General features: G+C 45.7%; 1 protein-coding gene across 1 annotated transcript in view; it reads right to left on the reverse strand.

Annotated features, from left to right (window-relative positions):
* Positions 1 to 592: 592 nt before the first annotated feature.
* Positions 593 to 24,106, reverse strand: part of grin2ab (glutamate receptor, ionotropic, N-methyl D-aspartate 2A, b) — a 96,784-nt gene continuing 73,270 nt past the window's right edge. Inside the window, exons 11-21 of the mRNA XM_053418710.1 lie at positions 19,371 to 19,542; positions 13,531 to 13,684; positions 11,634 to 11,759; positions 9,748 to 9,977; positions 8,366 to 8,526; positions 6,104 to 6,291; positions 5,051 to 5,289; positions 2,793 to 2,970; positions 2,656 to 2,661; positions 1,688 to 2,474; positions 593 to 1,595 (exon numbers count right to left, since the gene is read on the reverse strand). Coding sequence (XP_053274685.1) covers positions 593 to 1,595; positions 1,688 to 2,474; positions 2,656 to 2,661; positions 2,793 to 2,970; positions 5,051 to 5,289; positions 6,104 to 6,291; positions 8,366 to 8,526; positions 9,748 to 9,977; positions 11,634 to 11,759; positions 13,531 to 13,684; positions 19,371 to 19,542 — 3,244 coding nt within the window. The remainder of the gene's footprint in view (positions 1,596 to 1,687; positions 2,475 to 2,655; positions 2,662 to 2,792; positions 2,971 to 5,050; positions 5,290 to 6,103; positions 6,292 to 8,365; positions 8,527 to 9,747; positions 9,978 to 11,633; positions 11,760 to 13,530; positions 13,685 to 19,370; positions 19,543 to 24,106) is intronic.

A 24,106-nucleotide genomic window follows, 5' to 3' on the forward strand; every position in this document is an offset into this window, starting at 1 on the left:
AGACAACATATGGGATTGTGTGTTTCGGGTGAAATGTGTGTGTGCATGTGTGTGTTTTCTCAGAAAGAAAGGGGTTCACTGTGTCCCTATCATCTCCGAGAGGCTGGTGAGAGGGGGGGGGGGGACAGGACAGGTTGGATCTTCTTCCAAACACTCCGTCATGTCCCACTGTCGCCGCTGGACTCCGTGCACAGTGTCTTTCTTATTCCACCAGGATTCGAATCTGTCTTGTAAGACGTACTGTCAGTCTTTGCCTCGTTGCCCACAGCTCGAGGCGACTACACACACTGACACTCACACACGCACTCTTCATCTTGTATTGTGCCTCCAGGTGTCCCTGTGGCCACAACCCTGCCCTATAGAGGGTGTGATAAAGAAACAAATAATTTATTTACTCAACTTCACCATTAACCTTTGAGTCCGGCGCAGACCTTCCCGTCTTTCACCTGTGTGTGTGTGTGTCTGTGTGTGTGTTTCTGTATGTGTGCTTAGAGTCAGAGCTTCCCGGTCCTATCACACACACACACACACACACCTCTGTCCTGCATGCATGCGTGTGTGTTGGTGAGAGTACGTGTGCTGTCTGTGACCCTCAGACGTCCGACTCGATGCTGGGCATGCGGCGGTAGAGCCGGGGCCGGTTGCCGCCCGCGCTGGAGGCTCGCGGTGCCGTCACGTAGCTCATTGGCTGAGAGGCAGCAGGCGGGACCATGTATGCCACCACGGGGGGCTCCTGCTGGGGGTAGAACAATTGTTGGTCAACATGGCCGCCATGGTGGTTGACGTGATGACTGCCGTGGTTCCCCAGGGTAAGCGACAGCGGCATCCGTTGCTTGTAGAGCTCGTGGGCAGAATTTCTCTGTGGCATGCGTGTGGCAGCCTGGGGGGCGGGCTCTCGTTGTGTCGTGCCGGGGGCCGACTGGAGGAAAGGGTTGTGAGACGGCCGATCGGGGAAGAGACTCTTCGAGCGCCGGGGCAGGGGCATGGGGGTGTCCAGACTGTGGTGGTGGGAGGGTGACGGAGAGGGGGGGCTGCGGCTGCTAAACGGTCGATCGGAGCGCATTGTGAGAACATTAGCATAGGCCCCCTCGTCCAGCATCATCTCCCGCTCCCTATCTCTGTCGGGCAGGCTCAGCCCCCGCAGGTGGGCGTGCGCCTGCGACTGACGCTCCGGAACGCTGTCTGGAATCATGTTCTCATAGGAGTGCTGACGACTCAGCTGGAGGTGCTGGGCCGACGCGGAGGAGGGGAGCGGAGATGGAGAGGGCGGAGAGGGCTCAAAGTGGCTGACGAGCCCGTCCCCTTCACCCACCAGGCCCAGCTCGCTCTGGGGTAGGTAGTGTGTAAACATGTCCCCGCTGTGTGGGTGAGTTTGTGTGTGGGCGTAGTGCGAGTGGAAGTGGTCTTCGCTGATGTCGTACAGGTTTCCCAGGTGGGCGCAGGCGTCACATCGAGCCTGAGGCGAGCGCACGGTGTAGAGACCGGAGTAACCGCTCAGCTTGGTCAGGCAGGAGCGACAGTGACCCGGCCGGATGCCTTGTGTCCCCGTGCCTGCACCTGGAGCCTCGAACGAACCTCCAGACTTGTCCTTGGAACTAGGGGTAGAGAGGACGACAGGAGTTAGACACAGAAGACAATTGAAGAAGCTGAAATATGTGTATTTTGTGTGTTCTTCTGAGCGTGCTACCTGCTGTGTGTGTAGGTGCTGTACTTCTTGTCCTTCAGGGAGTGCAGGTCGGCCTCGGCGCTGTGACTGTGATGCAGCAGGGTGGCGCTCAGCTGCAGAATGGGTGCGTCCCCCTGGTGGGAGTGTGTGTGAGTGACTGGGTAAGTGTTGTCGGGTGGAAACAGGTCAGGGGGGTAACTGCGCTCGTCACTTCCCCCCTGGCTGTCCCGCTGGTAGGGGGGGGCTGACTGGAGGCTGCCCTGGTCAGAGTCAATGGAGTAGATCTTGGATCCTACGCTCCCGCCTCCTCCACCTCCTGCCCTCTTCCTCAACTGATTGACAGGCTTAAATCCGCCCCTCGCCACCATGGAGTCAGAATCTTTGTGCGACTGTGGCCGGCTGGAGCACTCGGAGATGTCCGAGTGCGGCGCCTCCTCGGGAAGGTAACGCTGGCTCTTCATTGGTGGAGGTCCAGTTCCAGCGGCCGCGGTGGGGCTCGCGCCGGCGCCAGGAGGCACGACGGCGGGCTGCGTCTTCAGCGTCTCAACACTTTTCTTCCACAGAGCTCGAGGCTTCGAGGCAGCGACCGCCGGCCCGGGGGGGCGGGCCTTACCGTTGTCGTTGTCGATTGACAGCTGAGGCTTGTTGGGGCTGGTCTGGAGAGCGGGGGACTTTTGTTGCACAGGAAACGGCGTAGCATTGTTAAGGAGGTTTTTGTGTCGCCCGGACAATGACAGGAAACCCTGTGGACCGGCGGCGTTGCTATAGAGACCAGGACCCTTCGGAGGCTGACTGTGGAGTGAGTTACCTAGGAGACAAGGAGAGATGCACCTCAGACAGCAGATACACTCGATGGATGCTCAGCCAGTTAGCTGAAACACAATCTATTGCCCTGGCACGCTGTGTATACCACCTAATGTGTTTGTAATCATGAGGCCAGCCAGTGCATGACAGCCAATGCGATTACACAACAAGGTGAAGGGAGTCACCTTTACCTATATACACAGGGACGGGTAAAAAGACAGGGTGACCTCGGTGCGTGTTAGGAATCTTTCCAGCAGTGCTACAGGCAGATTTTCATTTTGAATGCTACCCAACATATTGTTTGTTCAGTGTGTAGAAGTACCTTTCATCATGTCGAGGATGCTGGGCTGCAGGAGGACAGTGTTGCGTTTGGGAGAAGACAGAGCCATGGACTTGGCAGACTTGAGCAGGTGCAGCATGTTGGCTTGAGGACTGAAGCCCAGCTCAGGGGCCTTCTTCTTCATGTCGATGTGAACGCCATGGATACAGCTCCATATACCCTGAGGAGAGGAGGAGAGGATAGAGGAGAAGAGGAGATGAGATGGAGAAGATGTGAGGTGAGAGAAATAACAGAAATAGAATACTTTATTCTCAATCCTGTGACTTCAGGAGAGAGACATTCAAATCTGAAGTTTACAGCTCATTCCTCTGGAGAGTAAATCAGGAAGCGACCTCTGCATCTCGTCCTCCGGTGCGTTCACCATCAAACCTTCACCTCATTTTGTTTTCTAATGTGGCCAGAAGAGATAATTGCCACTTCTTTAGATAAACTGCTTTCAGGCACCCCAAGATTAAATTTAGGCGATGATGTCAGTGGAGGGGGCCTTTGAGTGCAAGGAGATGTTCTTCCGAGAGTCACTTAACCTCCAGCATCGCTGCTCTAACGGCACGCACACACACACTGAGAGAGAGAGAGAGAGAGAGACACACACACACACACATCGCACTCTTTTTGTAAAACGCTTAATGTGTGAAATGCTGCCCGTCTGGAATAAAAGCCCTGCCCAACACAGAGACATGACATATGAATAATGGAAGAATGGTCTGTCTGGTTGTGCCCATTTCGGTATTGCGTGCGTATATTTAGGTTTGTGTGTTTGTGCGTGTGTACGTGTGTGTATTTGTCAAGCTGCCTGCGAGTGTGCGGTCAAGCCAGTCGCGACTCACTGCACCTGAACATGTGGAACCATTTTCAACTCGACACCAGACTTGCGTCTGTGGGCGAGCGAGTGAGAGAGAGCTTTGTGTGCATGTACACGAGTGTTTCAGCTGTTGGATTCAACTCCATTTCTTTCTCCTTTATCACACACATGCAGCTTAAACACACATTCCCTCTGTCTCTTAACATTTACTATTGTGTTTGTGTGTGTGTGTGTGTGTGTGTGTTTAACAAATACACACATAGTGTTAACAGAAGTCCACAGATCTTCGGATGTTGTCAAGACTAAAAGGATTAAACATTGCCTGCTTTTGTTTGAGATGCAGCTTTTGTGCAGAACAAGGCAGAAACAGAGTAGCTGCTTTGACTGTGTTAATGATATTAAACAACACAACGGCTCAATGTCACAATAACATGCTGTGGGTTTTCCTTCTGTTATTTTTCTGCTTGAGTGTGTAGTCGCATTAAAACAATCTGCATGTATTGTTTGGTTCTGTTTCCCTTGTTGTGTGTTTAGCTAAATTTCTCTTCATGTCAGTCCGCGAGTCGGCTTCGCTGTTTAACCATCAGTAAGAACAAATTAAAAGGAAATCTGAGGTGACCCTGAGAGCTCAGTAAACTGCCACTTAGGAAAGTGTTCTGCAATTACACACGACACAACCAAATAGACCTTAACATCGCAAATACACAACCAAGTATACAAACTAATACAAAAGTGAGGGAAGCCAGCCGGGTACTTTCATTTTAACTCATTTTCCAACACCTTGGGAAACTTCTCCAGAGTCATAAATCAACCAGTGAGAAGGTCTAAGCTCGATTCAGCACTTTTATGTGTCCTACTTGCAAAGGATTGTTTTCCCGTCTCTATTCAAGAGCATTATTTAGATTCTGTGATGCTTGGGCTTAGATTTGCTCTGCTTGTGCTCAAACTGTGCGCCAGGACTCGGTTATTTAGCTGTTTGGACATAGAGTGTCGCAGTTGCCCCATTACATTACATTGTAGCCGCTGCCGCTATGTTACAGCAGCCAGCGGAGGCGATCTATTGAGTGATTCAAAAAGTTTTTATCAATTATTCACACACACATTTATAAATAAAGGGCCCAGGTTGAAAAATACCATAATTTCCCTTTAAAGTTGCAGCCCACAGGGTCACTGTGAAATCTAATTCACAGTCCTGATATTAATATTGCAACAACCAGTGGTCTAAAAATCAATCCTGGACATTAGCTGTTGCGCTGCTGCAGTAATGGGCTTGTTCATTAAGTAAAAGGTCGACGTGTCAAATTCAAACACACCAACACCTGAGAGTCCTTCACATGAAGCACAGCAGACCAGGCTGCTCCACAGGAAGCAAACTCCAACCATCTGCTGTAAATGTGCAGCTGAAGCTCCAGAGAAAGGCTCCTGAGGTGTTCCTCACCCTGCTGATGGTGAAGAGCAGACCCGGCCTCCCGGTGCAGACGCCGGTGAAGCAGTACCGCAGCCTCCAGTAGAAAAGGTGCTCGGAGATAAAGGTGAGGATGGCGAGGCCCATGGCCGTGGCCAGCATGTAGAAAACCCCCGCCATGTTGTCCACGTCCAACTGGCTGGACATCACCTCGTTCTTCTCACTGTGGCAGATCCCCGTCAGCCACTGGGCCTCCAGCTCCTCCATCTCACCTGTTGGAGAAGGAGAGAAAAGGCAAGTGGGGAGGTTTAAGATGGCAGCGGAAGATAGGGGTGAGGAATAAGGTCATGGAATAAAATGGAGGGGGCGGGGATGGGAAGTGGAGGGAATAAGAGGTGTGGTGGGAAAAAAGGGTGTATCATTACGAGGGAAGATGGAGAGGAGGAGGGAGGGAGGTGAGGTGGTAAATATATAGTAATGGAAAGTGGACAGGAGGTGGAGTGAGGAAAAAAGGGTTGTAGGAGGAGGGAGGAAGAATTGATAGTGATTGAGTGATAAGGAAAGATGGGAGGAATTATTATCAGATTGAGTGTGTGCGTGTGTGTGTCTGTGTGTGTGTCTGTGCGTGTGCGTGTGCGCGCAGGTGTTTGCACTGAATAGAGCGGCCGGTGGGAAGCGAGGCGCTTTAGTGGTTTCAGCAGTTGGATTTCTGTCTGGCTCATTCTCTCTCTTCCATTCGCACCATCTCACGGCTTATTATACAGAACAATCTGGAGGAGTAAACATAACAGGACACGGTGGACACAGACCGACACACACACACATACACACATACACACAGACACACACACTAACCCACACGGCGTAATGATGATGAAATGGTGTGTTAAGACTGGCCACTGATAGCTTTCTGACAGAGGGAGGGAGGGGGGGGGGGGGAGGAGAGGGAGGGCGTTGAGGGCGGGAGAAGGAGGCATGAAAGCCGAGCAACGGCACATTTGCAATAACGCTATAATCCTACTAATAAGAATCTTAAACTTCGGCCCAGTGTGACTGACGGATGTGAAACGTGTGGGAGCGCCTCACCGTCTCCGATGATGCCCAGTATGGCCAGATCGACCAGGCGTTTCCAGTAGCTTCCTTTCTGCAGAGCGATGCCGTAACCAGTGGTGGCGAAGATGTAGCCGCTGCCGATGGTCACGAGCTTACAGCCGTCGTCTCTGCCGGCCATGTAGTTCAGCACGGCAGCGTCGTAGATGAAGGCGTCCAGCTTCCTGTGAGAGGAGGACACAGTCTGGGCTTAGTATCAAGAACAGTGGCTCCCACCTTCAAAGGACCACAAGGGTCTGTGGAACGATCACCACAGAAGAACTGAGATAATCCTCCTCAGTCTAATTTATGTTCTCTCAATTTAATTGAATATTCAGGATAGTTGCACCTAATAAGAGAATCTACTGTAAAACCTATGTTCCATATGAAGCAGATTCCAGGAAGTTACTTTGTCTGAACAAATATTAAAACAACTGTTAAATCAAAACCAATGAGTCATATTTACACTTTTGAACAAATTTAATAATTCGTGTTTAAGGTCTTTTTTACATCAGCTATAATTCACCTGCAGTTGTTCACACTGTGTATTGGAAAAACTTCACTTTGGGTTTCGTCTAACTTCATTGTCTTCCGTGTGCACATGCAAATAACTGTTGGTGGGTGTGATCTTATTGGCTGATGTTGTCTAAACGCAGTTAATGTTAGTTTGTGCTGTTGTCATATCAAAAGAAAATGTACATTCAGGGCAACTCAACTCGTCTGTTTATCAAACTTGTACAATGACAGTGAAACAGGTGTCAGAAATGAACTAAATAAGCAAATAACCTATTAATGAAGAGAATGACCACAGTTATATTTCTATCTCTTTTCCCACTATTGTAAGTAGACCGCTAATGGAATCCTGTGTATAAGTCAAAAAGTCCAGAAATGTATATTATACATTATATAAACTGGCCTGTTCATCTCGGATTCCAAGCATCTATTATTATAATCTAATCATTATTGAAAACATTTACATTTCATTGTGTCTTCTTAAATCTATGTTGGTTAAATGCACTGGGTGTTATACTCGTTCTCAGATCCACGAACAAACTGCTCCGATTACTCACAACGCTCTGGCTTCTTGTAGCTGAATGTTCTCATGCAGATCAGATTTGGACTCGGGCTATGACAGAGCACTCTCCAGTGTGTTTGCTGCAGGAGTAAATATTCCCGTGCACGAGGACGTCTTTGTTCCGGCAGAGCGATGCTCTTGCACTCGCAGGTTTTTGTCATTATTCCGAAGTGACAGGGTGAATTCAAGCCAATCCCCTTACGGGGGGCAGACACATCCGAGCTCAGCACAAACTGAAATTGAATGTATTGCTCTTAACCAAACACAATGTGACCAGAACCTGATGGAATCGGCCTTTATATAACAGCAGATCCAGCTTTTGAACTTCATTATTCGTTATATAACAAAGTGGTGGTGTGAGGCAACCCCCCCCCACACACACACACCTATAGATGTGTATGCATAATTATAAACCACTTTGAATTACACTTTACCCCAAAGGGCAAATGTTAAATGAACACATGGAGTATCTAATGTTATACCAGATTGAATTCCAGGTAAATATTCATATACATCTGGAAAACAACATATTGTAGATCTATTGCAGCTTAAGTAGTATTTTATACGCGTATTACATTTAATACCTTAATTGAAATCCTGACAGCTTTAATTTAGTCAAGGAAATGTTACCCAAGAATTAATCTGAATACACGTCCATGATGAATACAAGCATCAAACCTTTGAGAGATCTATTTCATATTTAGTATCAATAAAAGTAAGGCAGGAAGTAAAAAGCAAAAAGCGATATTATGTTTGGAGAAAATACTCGAAAGATCAAAACACACAAAACTAATGAAGGAATAAAAAGCTCCGCAGACGTCCCTCCATTAGTGTGTGTGCAGGACGCAGAATAAAAGGTAGCAAACTCCAGAACAAATTACCTCCGCTCTGTTTTGGCAGCTCCCTCCTCTCCGGCAGCCACACGACTGTATAATGAGCTCTCACAGACAACATCTGCATTTTACCGTCTGTGACAGAAACTCTCAGCACAGCCTCTGCAGCATTTTAGCATGAGCTAGTGCCGGGGCCCCATGGGGCTGGAGATTCTGTCTGATGCAATGCCTTTTTTTTGTGTTTGTTTTCACATGTTTCTTAAGCGTACACGGTGTCTGCAAACAGAACCACCCTCTCAGATATAATGAACATCAGCTTGACAAAGAGTCGGCTCGACAGGTTTACAGTACCCGGTCTTGAGGCTGACTAGTGCATCCTGGACGCCGGTCTGGTGATATTTGGTCATGTACTGATGCATATCGGGGTAGTTCTTCCTGATGTTGCGCTCGGTGCTGCCGTTCGGAACGGTCCCGAAGCGAAATGGAGGGGAGTAGGAGTACGGGCTCTGGAACTGCAGGGAGAGAGAGAGAGGGAGAGAGAGGGAGAGAGAGAGAGGGATCGTTAAAAGTAACAAGTGAGAAGAGGAGACAGGAAGAAGAACACAAAATAAAGAAGGAGAAGGAAGGAAAAGCATCTGAGGTGTGATGCAAACCCTCCATGTGCTGCAGATATAATGACATTTCATAGTGATGTCATCATGGCGTCACTTATACCACATGAAATCGAATGACTGGTTAATCTCTTTAAGCTCTAGATCGCAACTAACGCATCACTTCATTATATGACTTTATTTTGGGACCTCATAAGGATTTCATGATGATTCTTAACTGATGAGATCGAATGTTATGTTTGGATCTGATGGTTTGTGAACTTTAGGTTGTGTCTATAGTCCTGTAGGATGTAGAGATACATCGAAAAATGGAATTTAAACTTTGATATATGATGTAATTTCCTTTGAGAAACTGTTTGCTGACATATCTTAGAAAATGTGTTTTTGTTCCATTCTGTTGACCTTGACCTTTGACCGAGATCTGGAGATCAATTCCCAAGAAACATTCACATCAACTTCCAAGGATTTTTTAAATATATTTTTTAAATATTTTGTACACACACACAACCACACACACACACACACACACACAAAGAGGGAGTTGACGTGCAGGGCGATGGAAGACAGCAAGAAACAAAAAGAGGATGAAGAGGATGACAGGGAGTCCGAGCCAAAGACCAAAAATAAGAAAGTGAAGGAGAGACACGCAGAGGGTGAGGAGGTGAGGAGGAGCGAAGGGTGACAAGAAGAGGAGAAATGAGGAGGGAGTGGACTCATCAGTCATCATCATTGTGTGTCCAGTCGAGCGTAACAGTGTCCGGGGTTCTGCTGACACTGCCAGCCTCTGAAAACTACACACACACTCACACACACACTCACATACACACACACTGCATAGATCAAAGACCGTGTGTTTGTATTTTTGTTGCGTGTGTGAGTGTGTGTGAGTGAGTGTGCGCCTGTGGCTGTGCTGTGCTGGCAGTGTTAGTGTGGTGACAGCTCCGACCAGAGGGTTCGGGCTGTTGGAGCCCAGAGGTGCTCCCCGGAGAGTCCAGTCTGGCCGCAGGGCTGGCATCCATTACAAGAGCAACCCGGACTGTGAATGCATTTAGTTTCTTCTCCATACATGCGTGTGTGTGCTTGTGAGTCTGTTCCTGTGTGTGTGTGTGAGTTAAATCCCACCTTCTTGTCAGACAGTCCAGTGACTTGGTCCACAAACTCCTCCTGGATCATGAAGGCAGCCAGGTTGGCAGTGTAGGAGGCCAGGAAGATGACGGCGAAGAAGGCCCACACCGACACGATGACCTTACTGGTGGTGCCCTTTGGGTTCTGCACGGGCACGGAGTTGTTGAACACCAGACCCCAGAGCAGCCATACGGCCTTACCGATGGTGAACGATGGACCGTGTGGGTCTGAGAGAGAGAGAGGGAGAGAGAGGGAGAGAGAGAGCATCAAAAAGTAAAGATCCGAGGAGCCAAGAAAAGCCAAGGAAGATTCAAGGTCCAGTCATTGTGCTGCTGTAGCCCACAAAACACTAATTGTGATAGCACTCCTTGAGATTTAGAAAACTGTATGAAAACACTAGAAAATATATAAAAACAACAATTAAAAATGTACAAAATATGAAAGTATAGAAGTTTTTGTTTTTTGGGTGGCACGGTGGAGCAGTGGTCACCACTGTCACCTAAAGGTAAGGTTCTGGTTTGAAGGGTCATGTGGTATGAAGATTGTGAGTTTAAAGGTTTAGGTGCAAGGATCTATTGACACAAATTGAATATAAAATAATCCTAGTGATATTTTCACTAGTGTGTTTCATCTAAATTGTACAATTTGTTGTTTTCTTCACACTAGAATGGGCCTTTAGATTTAAATACTTTATATTTACATCGTGAGCGGGTCCTCTCTATGGAGGCAGCCATGTTTTTATTTTTTACAGTAGCCCATACTGGACAATCTAAACTAATCTTTTGAGTTTTTTTATGACGACTGAAGTTTACCAAAGGCTTTTCATGTCTTTCATGTTTGGAAGGAGAGGATGAGGTGAGCTGCTACATGACACTTCACCACTAGATGTCACTAAATTCTACACACTGAACCTTTAATCTGTCGTCCAACCGTCACTTATGGTCTTGAGCTAGAAATGAGCTTTCTCTTTGACCTTGTAAAGTAATATTAATAAATATTCAAGTGTGAAGCTGTAAATGCACCTTTTAATTCAGTTCCTCATGTAGATTTATGTGTAAAAAGATTTGCCTTAGTACAAATATAAAAAGATGAATTCAGTGCAGAGGTCTGTGCTGCTAACTTCAGTGTCTCACACAGAAGGTGGGAACTTTGAGCGCTGAGTATTCCACTTTGTATCTGTCAACAGATGTTCTCAAGCACAGCCGCTTCATGTAGCCTCACCACTTCACTCAGTCACCTCCACTCTTTATGCTACGCTACAATCACACTCTCTGGCTTAAGCTTCATATTAACCTGGAGACACGGGAGTCGTGTCCATGTCCTCGTGTAAGCGCTCTGGCAGAAAGTGAATAATGAGAATGTGGACCTGCTCCGTCGGAGATGCACTGTTCCCCTGAAAGGTGAAAGTATTTGTCGAGGAAATATGCAGTTAGAAAATTACACGGCTGGCATTTGTTGTTAAGTCAGAGTGCGAGACGGAAAAGGGTAAAAAGTAAACTAAACGCATCGCACAGATTTACTGAGGCGTGCTCAAAAAGGGCCGAGAGGAAAATTCAGGCAAAAAACATTTCATCTGCACTCAGACCTCAGACAGGCCTTGAGCTCGGCCGCGTTTGGGCTGAACACAACAATAATCGTAATACTCTGCCGGCGGGGGAAGCTGCAGGTTCTGATTCTGATGAAGCCTGGGATACCAGCGCTGGGAACTCGCTGTGGGACAGAGAACCCTTAATGCTCTGAAACATCAACCCAACTCTCTAAGGCCTGGGTGATAACAGGTCACTTGTTTCGCTCCGGGGTAAATTTGGATTCGTGCTCTTTGCACTGTGGGGGGGGGGGGGATGATTTGTGTGATGTTCATGGAGCCGTGTGTGGGAGCCTACCTTTGCCCTGGGCCAAGTTGCGGTTGAAGCCCAGCGGACTGACAAACTCAAAGAGGAAGACGGCGATGGCCGTGACGATGAGCAGCATCACAAACATCATCACCCAGACCGACGCGCTGAAGGGCTCTGAGAGGAGGAAGAGGAGGAAGAGGGAGAACGAAAGAGAGGAGGAGGGCGAGTTAAAATCGAGTACATGAGACGGACAGTCGCTGAGGAGGAGCAGGAGCATATAAAAAGTGAGGCCCGGGGAAGACAGACTGGGGCTCAGAAACAAGGGAGGTGAAGAAGGGGAACATCGGGGATGAGGGGGGAGATACAGCGAGGAGGAGACATGGAGAGGGGGAGAAAGGGAGACAGATGGAGTGAGAGAGGAGGACGGGAGGAGAGGGGGAGTTAGTCACAGAGAGTTTGACGGAGCACATTTCCATATTTCTCATTATTCCCTTGGATGAGGGCTGAGAGAGGGAGAAGCCCGGAGCGAGGGAGAGGGCTGAGGAAGAGGGGAGAGGAAGAGGGGAGAGGAGGAAAGAGGGAGAGCGATTTGAGTGATCTGATGTGCCCTGCTGTGGGCATGTGTGTGTGTGTGTGTGTGTGTGATCCGCTCGCGTGTGATCTGTGTGCACGTGTGTGAGTCCGCATGTGTTTGGTGTGAAGCAGGGCAGGAGTTCAGAGAGCGGGATGAGTATCAGAGACACTGAACCCAGACAAATCGTGTTGTGCGTGTGTGTCGTGTTGTGTGTATATGTATGTGTGTGTGTATGTGAATGTGTATGTGTATGTGTATGTGTGAGTGAGTGAAAGTATGTGACTACCAGGGTTAGCCAACCCTGAGCGATTGTGCGCTGAGGTGCCTCTAATATGAGTGTGAGAGATACTGAACCGTCACTGATACCCTGGCCCGGGCTCAACACACACACACACACACACACACACGTCATACACACACGCACGTCACACACACGCACACACACACTTAACATATGTAGAGCCAAAGCGTATTCATTCTCCACACATCTCTGGTTCTATACTCAAATGCTCTAATATATTCGTGCTGTATCACTCACTTTCTCTCCCCCCCCTCTTGCACACATGCATTCTGACACATGGCTTGACACACAGGGACCAACACACGCATGGTCCAGTACATCCCCTCGCTCCCCACATCGCTCCAGTGACAATACAAGACATTAGACGAGCGCCAAGGAGCGCTTTTGTTTGTAGTCATCTGAACAACTGGAGGAGAAGGGAGGAGGAGAGGAGGAGGGAGGAGAGGAGGAGGAGGGAGGAGAGGAGAAGGGAGGAGAGGAGGCAAATATCAAGACTGCTTTGTCTGGGCTGACTTCTCCAAAAACAGCTGGCACGCTCCACTTCCTCTGCTCGGGTCGAAATATTAATGTGCTCAGGGTGTTGAGTCAAATATTCCATTTCATACACTGGGTCTAGCATCGTGTAAGCACCTCCCTTTTATTTAGCTGCCTCTAGTAGTCGGCTCACTGGGGGACTGGCTGAGATAAAGAAGAGGGGAACTCACATTGTGCAAACACAGACTGAGCATAGTGTCCTGATCGCCCCCTGGTGGCTGGCTGCAGTACAGGTCATAAACAGTATAGGTGTGGGAGACTCTAAATTGACCCTAGGTGAGTGTGAATGAGTCTTTGTCTGTGTGTGTTGGTCCTGTGATGAACTGGTGACCTGTCGCCCCATGTCGGCTGGGATCCGCTCCAGCTCTGACCCTATACAGGACATAGATAATGGACCCTGGCTCCAGATGATGTGTTCGGTGCCAGATGGCAGCGTTTGTATCCCCAGTATGTTGGCTTCAGTCCTGGATAGCGGGAGGAAGTAGAGACACGTCATCCATCTACACAAAGTCTACGGCGGAGAAAGACATAATTACCAAGGAAGGCGGAGGGGGAGACGGTGCCATTGCTACGAGACACCATGACACTGATGCCCGTCTCCACGAAGGGCACGGAGAAGTCGATGGCCTCCGACCTCTCCTCGTTGATGGTCAACGAACCCACTGCCATCACGGCCTTCTTGTACACCACCTGGAGGACAGAGGGAACAACAGACACATTGAGCACATGACTCATCACCAGCTCTCTCTTTGATATGTCCCTGCTTTGTATACTGGATAGGAAACAACACAGTGGTTGTGAGGGTATGATCGCAGAATGTCATCTGTAGTTTGAGGGCATTTCCACCCGTATCAGATGAAAAGTAAAAATGCAGCTGTCGTTTTTTTTGTCGTGCCACCATGTCTGCGTGTGTGTGTATGCGTGTGTGTGTGTGTGTGTGAATGTTTTCTGACAGACGGAGATTCTACTCATAAAGCTGTCATATTTACTATGTGGTAAAATATGATGTTTTTTCAGATTAAATTGTCTGATGGCCTCTCGCCGTCGGGCCCCATAAACACGACCAGCATCTCTTGATCACGTTGTCAGGTGCTATTATCAACCTTTTACGTTCCCGTTTCCATATTTAAGGATTTTTGCAATGACAGCTCTTAGTTTTAATTTAGTCTGAGACTGAATAATTAAATTCCAACAAAGATAAACAGGAGTGATCGGGAAAGCCGAGGTTTCCTGCTCCCGTTAAAGCCGCAATAAGAGACTTTAATGAGCGTATAAAGTACAGATACAAATTTATGGGTGATTTTATGACGACAAAATAAACAAACATTATGCAGCATCAGAGAACGTTATCACAATCTGTATTTAAAATGTTTATCGCCTTCCAGTCCTGTATAGACGTGTCACTGGTTTACGGCTAGATCACAGTTTGTAGCTTTAAAGGAGAAATCTGTCCAATTTCCATGTTTCTTAAAGCCAACAAATCTCATAAGAAGACCAAGATAACAATGAATTTATATTCTTATGAAGTAATGTCTGTGTATACCAGCCTGTATTGTGTTGTTCTTTTATGCCCCTGAGCTCTATTGTTGCCTAAGAACTATTAAAAAAGTAGAATGGCACTCCAGAGTGAATCCCTCCGAAAAGGAAGTCTCCTTAAATTCAATCAAGCTGCAACAAATTACACACAATCATAAAAACCTTTCCCTGGAAAATGGTTGAAAAAAAACCCCACCATCTCACAAAGTTATTTCGTTTTATTTAACATATATTTCTAGATTTTGTTCAGATCTGTGCTAAAATGGAATGTGGTCTTGCTGAGACCCAATCCCATCCTCCTGTTCAAAAACCAACCAATGAACTGGGAGGAAACCAGAACCTTCTTGTCACCTGAATACGCACTTGAACACAAACTTAGTTTTAATTCAACAGCTGAAAATATTCTTCAACAAATTTACTTCTGTTAAAGTAACCTTTTACTTTAAATTAAAGAAAAACCTACTGCAGTTCAAAGGAAAACTATTGAGCCTTTGCAAAAAAGCAATCGTTTACAGTCGGGTGATCTGAGAAATGAGTCTGGAACCGGAAGACGATGAACTATTCACCGGGCGCGAGGGGTCACTGAACGGTTTAATGAGAATGAGAATGATGGTTTGGGCTTCGTAGTCACCGGATCCTAAACATGAGCGTTTATAGAGGATTTTTAACTGAGGAGTTTGACGACGCTCTGCAGCAGCAGCATCGTCAAAACACCTGATAAAGGAAGATGACGTTCCTCCCTGATTTACAGGGAAGATGCACTGAAGCTGATGAATCGTGGCGAAACCAACACCTTTGTGTTTCCCGTTAATTTGTCATCTCTCTGTCTTTGCGACCCTTAGCTCTGGGAGTCTCAGACAGGATAAGGGACGTGCTTATGGAATTTGTGGACAATAAAAAAAAAATGGAATAACATCAGCCTTAAGCATAACATTTTATAATAATTTTATGCAGCATTAAACTGTAGAGTGGAGGAAGCGATAAAGCAAAAATACTGAGGTGGCATTTTGCAACTGATTGCATACACATTATTCTGGAAAGCAATCATTGAGCGTTTCTTCTCTCTCGCTGATGAGTCTGGTCTCTCTCTCTCTCTCTCTCTCTCTCTCTCTCTCTCTCTCTCTCTCTCTCTCTCTCTCTCTCGCATTCAGTCGCATTTCCAACTCGTCGGACACTTCCATTTATCTCAAATGGGGGAAAGGTTTGATTGGAGCACACAATGGAAGTGTATCGCTGGAGCACGGAAGATGCTTTAGCGCCACAAACCAATATGGCTGCTGCACCTGCTGCTGCTGCTGATGATGTGGAGGGGTCTGCTGGAAGTGGATAGTGGATTTTCTATAGAAGTACAAATGACTTGGAAAATCGAAAAAGGAAATGAGAGCAGATGTCAAATAGCTCTGGTGATGCCAGACTGATACAGTAGATCTGCCACTGTAAAGGAAATATTTTGGGAAAATACTTCTTGATGGTAGTGTCGTAAATTCAGCTAAGGGAACTTTCTAACATGGTCATATACCATGATGGCAGGCTACCATGTCAAGTTACTTGATTCTGAAGTTTCAGGCTTCGTAAGTGTTATTTCATGTGTTTGGGTTATTTGTCACCCTCTTGGGAATGATCTTTGACCTATGGGATAGTATCTGACCTGCTAAGGGAGGGCCAAAGATCTAGCAGGTGACTTCAACTTACAGTAACTAAACACATGTGCAAATTTAGGCATAGACCCTATGTGCGATCTATAGTTTTGTTTGCAACACCTCCTCTTTAAAAGGACTTGCCTGGCAGAGGCGAGCCAGATTTTCACTATCTGGCCTTTGTGATTTCTCCGGGCATACCATGGAGCCCGTCTGACCTGTGAAACTTCTGTGTAATAAATTCTGTTATGCTGCAAGTTCTGGGTCCGCGTCTCCTCTCTTCAAACACCAACTTCAACAAGACACTGCCGCTTGAAAGATACGGCAAATTGGCGTCACGAACCGAGACGATTTGAGACCTGATCACTATGTGGGAACTGCTGTGAATGATTCAGAGCTGTTCTGTGCAAATAGAGGTCGAGGGTGTAGAGCGCTGAAAGAGACCTTTCCGACAAATTTACATCCTGACAACATTCTTATTGAACCACTGGGACAGGAAGAAAACCCAAGAGCCTATGTTTCAAGAGCTCATCAAGTGTGGAGAAATATCACAGGAAATGACCATGATTTGAATCAAATGGAGCAGTCAATTTTGCGAGCCAAAATACAGAAGGGGTTGCCCCTAACAGTGAGGAGCAAACTTGCAGAGGTTGTTGGTCTGGGAAGCATGGAAAAAGGTGTTTATACAGATCATATAGCCCATCAGGTGGTGCTGTATAGGAAAAAGGAACATGACCAGAGACAACAAGACCAAGAGGTTGTTAGAAAACTCCATCAAATACAACTGGTGGGTAATAAGAAAATTGAGAAGAAGCAAGCTCTGGTTATACAGAATCAGGCTCCACTAGATCAATCATTACTACAATCACAGCTGAACCAGGTTCAGCTCCAATCGTTCGAGCCATCATCGGTGGCTCCAGTCATCTCCTACCAAGAGTCAGCTTTTGATCAAGCGCAGACTTGGAGTAGAAGGTTCGATCCAAATTTTGAACAGCATTCAGAAGAATGTTATAATTGTGGACAGTTTGCCTGTGAGTGCAACAGCTGGATAGAATATGGAGGAGAAGAATACTGAAGAAACATCAGCTAAAAGAAGAGCGGAGGATGACATGATTTGTGATTCTTTCAAGATTTCTAAGTTGTCAACGTGGAAGTACAACAGTGTGCTTCGCCTGTTCCAAATACTTAAATTCCGTTAGTAAGACCAGACGTTAAAAGAAAGTTAAAAGAGAGTTAAGAAGAGCATTTTATCCTGACTCCAGGCCCTGACTGGCCTCCCACACAGGCAGTTCACGAGAAAGGGGGGCTACTTCGGTTATTGCTTAGTTATTTCATAGTTTCTCATTACATTAGTGATGTGTTTCCAGGGGGGAAATGAAAAATGTGACTTATAATTTCTCATTTACTTAAAGAGTGTTAATCAGATTGATGTTTTTGATATTGTATCTGTCCTGTATGCAAAGATATTGGTTTTCTTTTCTTTCATTCTAGACCATATTGGGGGAAGTATTGTTCAGGGACTCCGATGTGTTGAATGGATTCAGACACTTCAAACATGAACAATACCAATGGACTGAAGGACTCTGAACAACGATACAATATCCAGATTCAACAAGTCATCGATACTACAACTGAGAGGCCATGCTGCTAAGAAATTGCAGTGTTCTATATCTTTGTGTTTTCTCTTATATTTTGAAGGTGCGATATTAAAAGTTAATTATATTCTCTGTGTACTAATTGCTTTGTAAATGATGTTCAGTTATGGGTAAATATACTGGGACCTCAGATGTTTTCTTTTTCGTGATGGTTAGGGAAAGTGGTGTTAGGCAGGAAAAGGTCCATTGGAGGGATCGATGGGTCGACCAGCCTGACTCTGGACATTGTTTTGTTTTTATTTGCTGAGCGTTCCATATGTATTTGCTTAAAATCATTTCCTTACACAATTTGCTAGAATTCCTCATTTCAGTGGTGTAGGAGTACTATGTATGGTTGCCTGGGCAGAGGGACCGTGAGAGAATTTTCCTGTCTAAATTGTTTGATGGATGTTTCAGGAAAGATGGCTGCCTGACAGTTTTTTCACTCTCACTCCTACAGACAGTTGCCTAATTATTGGAATTATATACCTGTATGTTGACGAGACTTTGTTAAGCCTCGTAGGGGGGAATATGTCGTAAATTCAGCTAAGGGAACTTTCTAACATGGTCATATACCATGATGGCAGGCTACCATGTCAAGTTACTTGATTCTGAAGTTTCAGGCTTTGTAAGTGTTATTTCATGTGTTTGGGTTATTTGTCACCCTCTTGGGAATGATCTTTGACCTATGGGATAGTATCTGACCTGCTAAGGGAGGGCCAAAGATCTAGCAGGTGACTTCAACTTACAGTAACTAAACACATGTGCAAATTTAGGCATAGATCCTATGTGCTACGTCATTTGATCTATAGTTTTGTTTGCAACACCTCCTCTTTAAAAGGACTTGCCTGGCAGAGGCGAGCCAGATTTTCACTATCTGGCCTTTGTGATTTCTCCAGGCATACCATGGAGCCCGTCTGACCTGTGAAACTTCTGTGTAATAAATTCTGTTATGCTGCAGGTTCTGGGTCCGCGTCTCCTCTCTTCAAACACCAACTTCGACAAGACACTGCCGCTTGAAAGATACGGCAGTAGCGGTCAGTGAAATCTGTTGTACCCTATAAAGTGTCCTCATTGTTTCCTACAATGCATCCTGAAAAGTAAAGTAAAACCAATGGTCAGGTACCGAGTAATCTATACCATCATGCATTGCACTGGCGGCGGAGAGACGTTAAGAGGGGAGGGGGGCAGCAGGAACAGCCCGACCCGTCTCATAAATGTAAATACGTGCAGAGCATCACAGCACAAACTGCAGAAAAGTTTATTTCTACATGTAAACACGGACCCTTACTAAAAGCATTAATACTAAGTGTCAGATAAACATTTAAAGACTATTGTTGGATTCTCCACCTGTTGAATCAAATGGAGCAGTCAATTTTGCACAATCCAGCGACATAACGTGAACACAGACGCAGAGAGAAAGTTCATAGACCTCCCTATGTACTGAATGAGAGGTTAGATAACAGGCTTAGTTCATTATATAAGAGGTTAGATTGAAGATAGAATGTTGGTGATAACTTTGTATCTACAGCGGACATGAGGTTGGTCTTAGCTTGGGGGGGGCAGTACCTCTCCAACCATGCCGTTCCACACGTTGTTGATCTTCTTGCCGTGTTTCCCGTTGTTGACCAGGTAGAGGTCGTACGTGAACTTGACGTTCCTCGCTATCTTCTTCAGGATGTCGATGCAGAAGCCCTTGCAGCACTGCTTGATGTAGGAGCCGCCGCCCACCGTGCTGTTACTGAAACACACACACACACACACACACACACACAATATTAGGTCATATTTCTTCTTCTTTTTTTTATCACAGAGGACATGTCAGTGTTATACAAGCGTCCGTGTGGAGGGAGCTTGTAACTGTACTCGTCCCGCCTGCTCATTCCACATCTGGTGGTTCCATCACACTGTAAAACTGGAATTACAACAGTACCGAGTAACCGTAAATACTGCTGAAGGGCAGACAGAGCATGTACAGTGTGTGTTTGTGTCTGTGTGTGTGTGTGTGTGTGCGTTCCCCTCAGTGCCAGCTAACCAAACCAGATGAAAACACAGGGGTACTGAGCAGATGCTGCTGGGCTTTAAATAGAGCCGGGCTCTGCAGAACAACCAACCCGCATGATTAAAATATCAGCTGTCCTTCCCCTCGTCTCCCTCCTCGTTCCTCCCTCTGTCCTTCTCTCCCTGCCTTCGCGGTGTGTCTCTCCTCCTGTCTGCGAGGAGCCACTTTGCCAAACCTCAGAGCGAACCTCCACACACACACACTGACAAACACCGCGGTCGTACAGACGTGATGCACAGGATGGAAACGGATGCTTCAGTAAACTTTTCTGACAGCCCGTCCACGAGGACTCCGGAGCGGTGAACCAAATTGAATCCTCAAATCAAATAATCCCGGTGATCTATTAAACGCTAGCAGCACATTTCCAAAAGCATTTCCATAAAAACTAATTCCCGCGTCCCGTGTCAGCCATCTTTGATGTAGCACATATCGATTGGAGCAGTCGCTCTGTGACCTTTTCCCTTCGCTCGCCGTCTCAGCTGAATTCAACTCCGAGGGAAAGTTCATACAGAATGGGGGGGGGAATTGAACACACGGGGGAACACAGGGCGGCGACCGTCAAAGAGCCGAGACATCAGAGAGTTAAAAGAGCTTTTAACAGCAGTCATCTGTATCTGTGGCACAGCATTGTGTGCGTGTGTGTGTGTGTGTGTGTGGAAAAGAGAAAGGGAGTATATATAGTGTGTGCCCCAGGTGTACTTATGCACACATTCTGTATGCATAAGCTCTTCCCAGCTGAGCCCATCACTGTGTCCTTATGTTACTATGTACACACACACCCCCCCCCCCCCCACACACACACACATGTTTGTACATCTATCTTAATGAGAACAGTCATTGGCATAATGCATTCCCTAGCCCCTTGCCCTAACCATACAAACTAAATGCCTAACCCTAACCCTTAGCCTAACCTAAACCTGGTTCTAACCCTAAAACCAAGTCTAAACCCCCAAATAATCCATTAAAGGGGGGGGGGGGCACAAAGTGAGGACCAGCCAAAATGTCCTCAGTCCATTGGTTGTAGGCTCAAACTGGTCCTCACAAAGATATCTGTACAAGAGTGCACACACAGAAACACATAGAAACACACACACACACAAGGACAGACTCCCTGAGGTGTCCATATAGTACATCTGTTTGATTGAAGTCATACATTTGTCCTGGCAAACACACACAAAGGACAGTGGGAGTAGAGACTGAGTGAGTGGAGCCCTTATGGACGAACCCTCGGTTTGGACACACGGATGATTGGACGTGGAAACCAAGGCCGACCAAGGGACGAGTCCTCGTGGCCAGAGAGCGGCTGAGAAGCTCTGTGTAGTGATTCAGTTGTGTAATTGTCCGTGTTGAAAACTGTGTGTTGTCGTGTTGCCGTAGATAAGAGGCGTTCTCTCCGAGGTCCGTCCGACAGAGAAAACTTTTAATTTGGTGGAATTGATTGGAAGAAAAGTCAATATTCTATCCTCCACTGCTTAAAGCAAATGATTATCCTGAAAAATGTCAACAATTTCCAACCGCCGAGCCGCGATATTGACATTAATTGACCATGCGCCAGTAACACAGGCAGTCATGAGTAGAATTCCTTAGAAATAATGGATTTCAGTTGAGCGTCTGGTCCGTGTGAAGGCCGGCGATCGATCAGGAGCACGACACCGACACAGAACCTGCAGAAGTCCTGATATATACTCACATGCTCCAGACTGGCTGAGCTCAGTCGTAGAAATTAGCAGAGAGAGAGAGAGAGAAAGAGAGAAGCTGCCTCGTCCTGTCACGCAGAGTCTTTTATCGAGACGTCCATATATCACAGATAATTGGAGCGAAACCCAAACACGTCAAAGAATTCAAGAGAAAACTCTTTGAGAAAGTTTTCCTGTCACCGACTACTTGAGAACTACTTTCTGTTGTTTACACACTTGAGAGAGCTGCCACACATTTCAACCAGCACAATAATTCCTTTTAAAGCTTTTTCTACAAACGAGAGAAAATCCCATAGTTGTGTTTGATGTGTGGATTTGGAAAGTTCCCTGTAGTTAAACTTTAGCACTTTTTTTAAGGGCGTGATGAATTAAATTTTAAGACGTATGTCAAGTACGACAAATATGAAGGAATATCCCAGAATTAATTACACTCGATGAGTTGGAGCCGAGTGTATTTAGATCCATTCATCAGATATCAGCTCCTCATTAGTCCTGTTTGTAGTTGTTGTTTTGCACCGTGCTAAAATCTGAATCATGATTGATAACAACATTATAAACTAAGTATGCTGCTGAAACTTTTAAATGGATATTAACATAAATAGGATATTCAAGACCGAGTCTGTAATATTTATTATATTTACAACTTTAAAGCCTAAAAAGTACTGATCTGATCTAAAATATAACAATGATGTGACCATAATCTAAACCAAAAAGTTAGAATTTAGCTTAAATAAATCTATAGAAACAGTTAATCTGCAGTAAAATGATTAAATACATGATGAGTTTGACTGTGACGTGAATTTAAATCAAGTTAGAAACTGTGTGTTTGTATCAAAGGTTGAATTCAACCCACTTGCTTTTGCTGCAGTGGAAAAAGTGTTTATGCGTAATTTTGTGAGTGGTGAGGTGGAAAAAAAACATATATCGACTTAAAAAATATTAAGATAAAGTGGCATGGATTTGTTAAACATCGTCTGATACTTTTATCTGGAGCGACTTCGTGCACAGATAACAGATCAACACAGATTCCTGATATCACATGATGATAAAGATGCTAAAAATAAGCAGAGAATAATCCTTGTAAACAGGTACGAGGGATGTTTTCTAAGTAGCAGGTGCAGAATTAGGATACGGGAAATGGAAACTCTCCATAGAATTGAAACAAACTAATTCTTCCATCCCACCTGGAGAGGGAAGGACAGTTCAGCACCGAGGAGCAGCAGAAAGAGGAGTCAAGGCCGGGTGAGGAGACGAAGAAGCCGCCGCAGGGAGCACAGAGCTAAGTGGACGGTTATGGTGGAGCACAGGCTGGAGAATACGCAGAGACCACAGCCTGGAGTTATGGACATGCGGGTCCCGGAGGAGCCTCGAACGATGCGACAAGAATTTAGAATTTGATGTGAACAGCCAGCGGCAGCCAGGAGGGAGACGAGGTGAGGAGCAAGGGGAGGCACCAAAGGAGAACTCGGGGGAGGTTGAAGACGAGGCCGGCTGCAGGGATCGGCTCAACAGAATATTCACAAGGCTGGGCCGAGGCAGACGTCCAGAGGGGAGATGATAATGTTAAACATGACTTTATTTCCCATCAGGCTCGGGTTTTATTTCTTTCTTTACATGTCTGACAAGTGGCTGCACAGTTTATAAGGCTAACTGTCAATGTGGCAGAGGTAGCCTATCGTATATGGAGGACAAAAGAATGCCATAAAGAAATCCCAGAAGTTGAATCATCCCGGGAATACTTTGCGGCTTAGGAATTAATATGAAAATTCATACATTTGTCAGTCGAACACGTTCAGATGAGAGGGAATCCAAAACCTGATCACTTCACTTATATATTTCCAGAAATCTCTATGTCTGTATATATCGCTCGTGTATCTACATTTGGAAAACCGGGCGACCAGGCGGACAATTTTATCTAAATAAAAAAACTAAACTTAAATATTTTAATTATTCAGAAATTGCATTCATAACTTAGAACACAAAAAAAGGTTAAATGTTTTTCAATATCAAATTATTTAAAGTCTTTTTAGTGGTATTTCAATTTCAAAATTAAGTCTTCAGATTATTTAGTTGAGTAAAAGACTTAAATCCTCACAGACTTGTTTTGCTCCCATACAAAGAAACATTTTGAATAATGTGTGACACTCTACAAATGAAACATAAAAAAAATTAGAAAAAATTAAACAAACAACATTGAAATATCCTGATGAATAATTTGAACGTTACTGTTTAAGGAGAACTGGAACAATGAGCAGCGATATTAATTAGTAACTGCAAACAAGCAGCACATTCAGTTCATTTGAAGCAACACAAAATCGCACCGAATTAATGACACAATGAGAAAATGACAACAACGGAGCGACACACGCAGCAAACCCACACACACACACACAACATCGAGTTCACCGACAGACTGACATTAGCGAGCTGACACCAGCACAGAGCAATGCATTATTAATGTGGACAGAGCTACTTTGCCAGTATGTGTTAAACACAGTGACAGAAGTTTTTATTGTTGTGACAAAGGACACTAAATAGTTTGTAAT

This window comes from Pleuronectes platessa, chromosome 3 (assembly GCF_947347685.1).
Source record: "Pleuronectes platessa chromosome 3, fPlePla1.1, whole genome shotgun sequence".
Lineage (NCBI taxonomy): Eukaryota > Metazoa > Chordata > Actinopteri > Pleuronectiformes > Pleuronectidae > Pleuronectes > Pleuronectes platessa.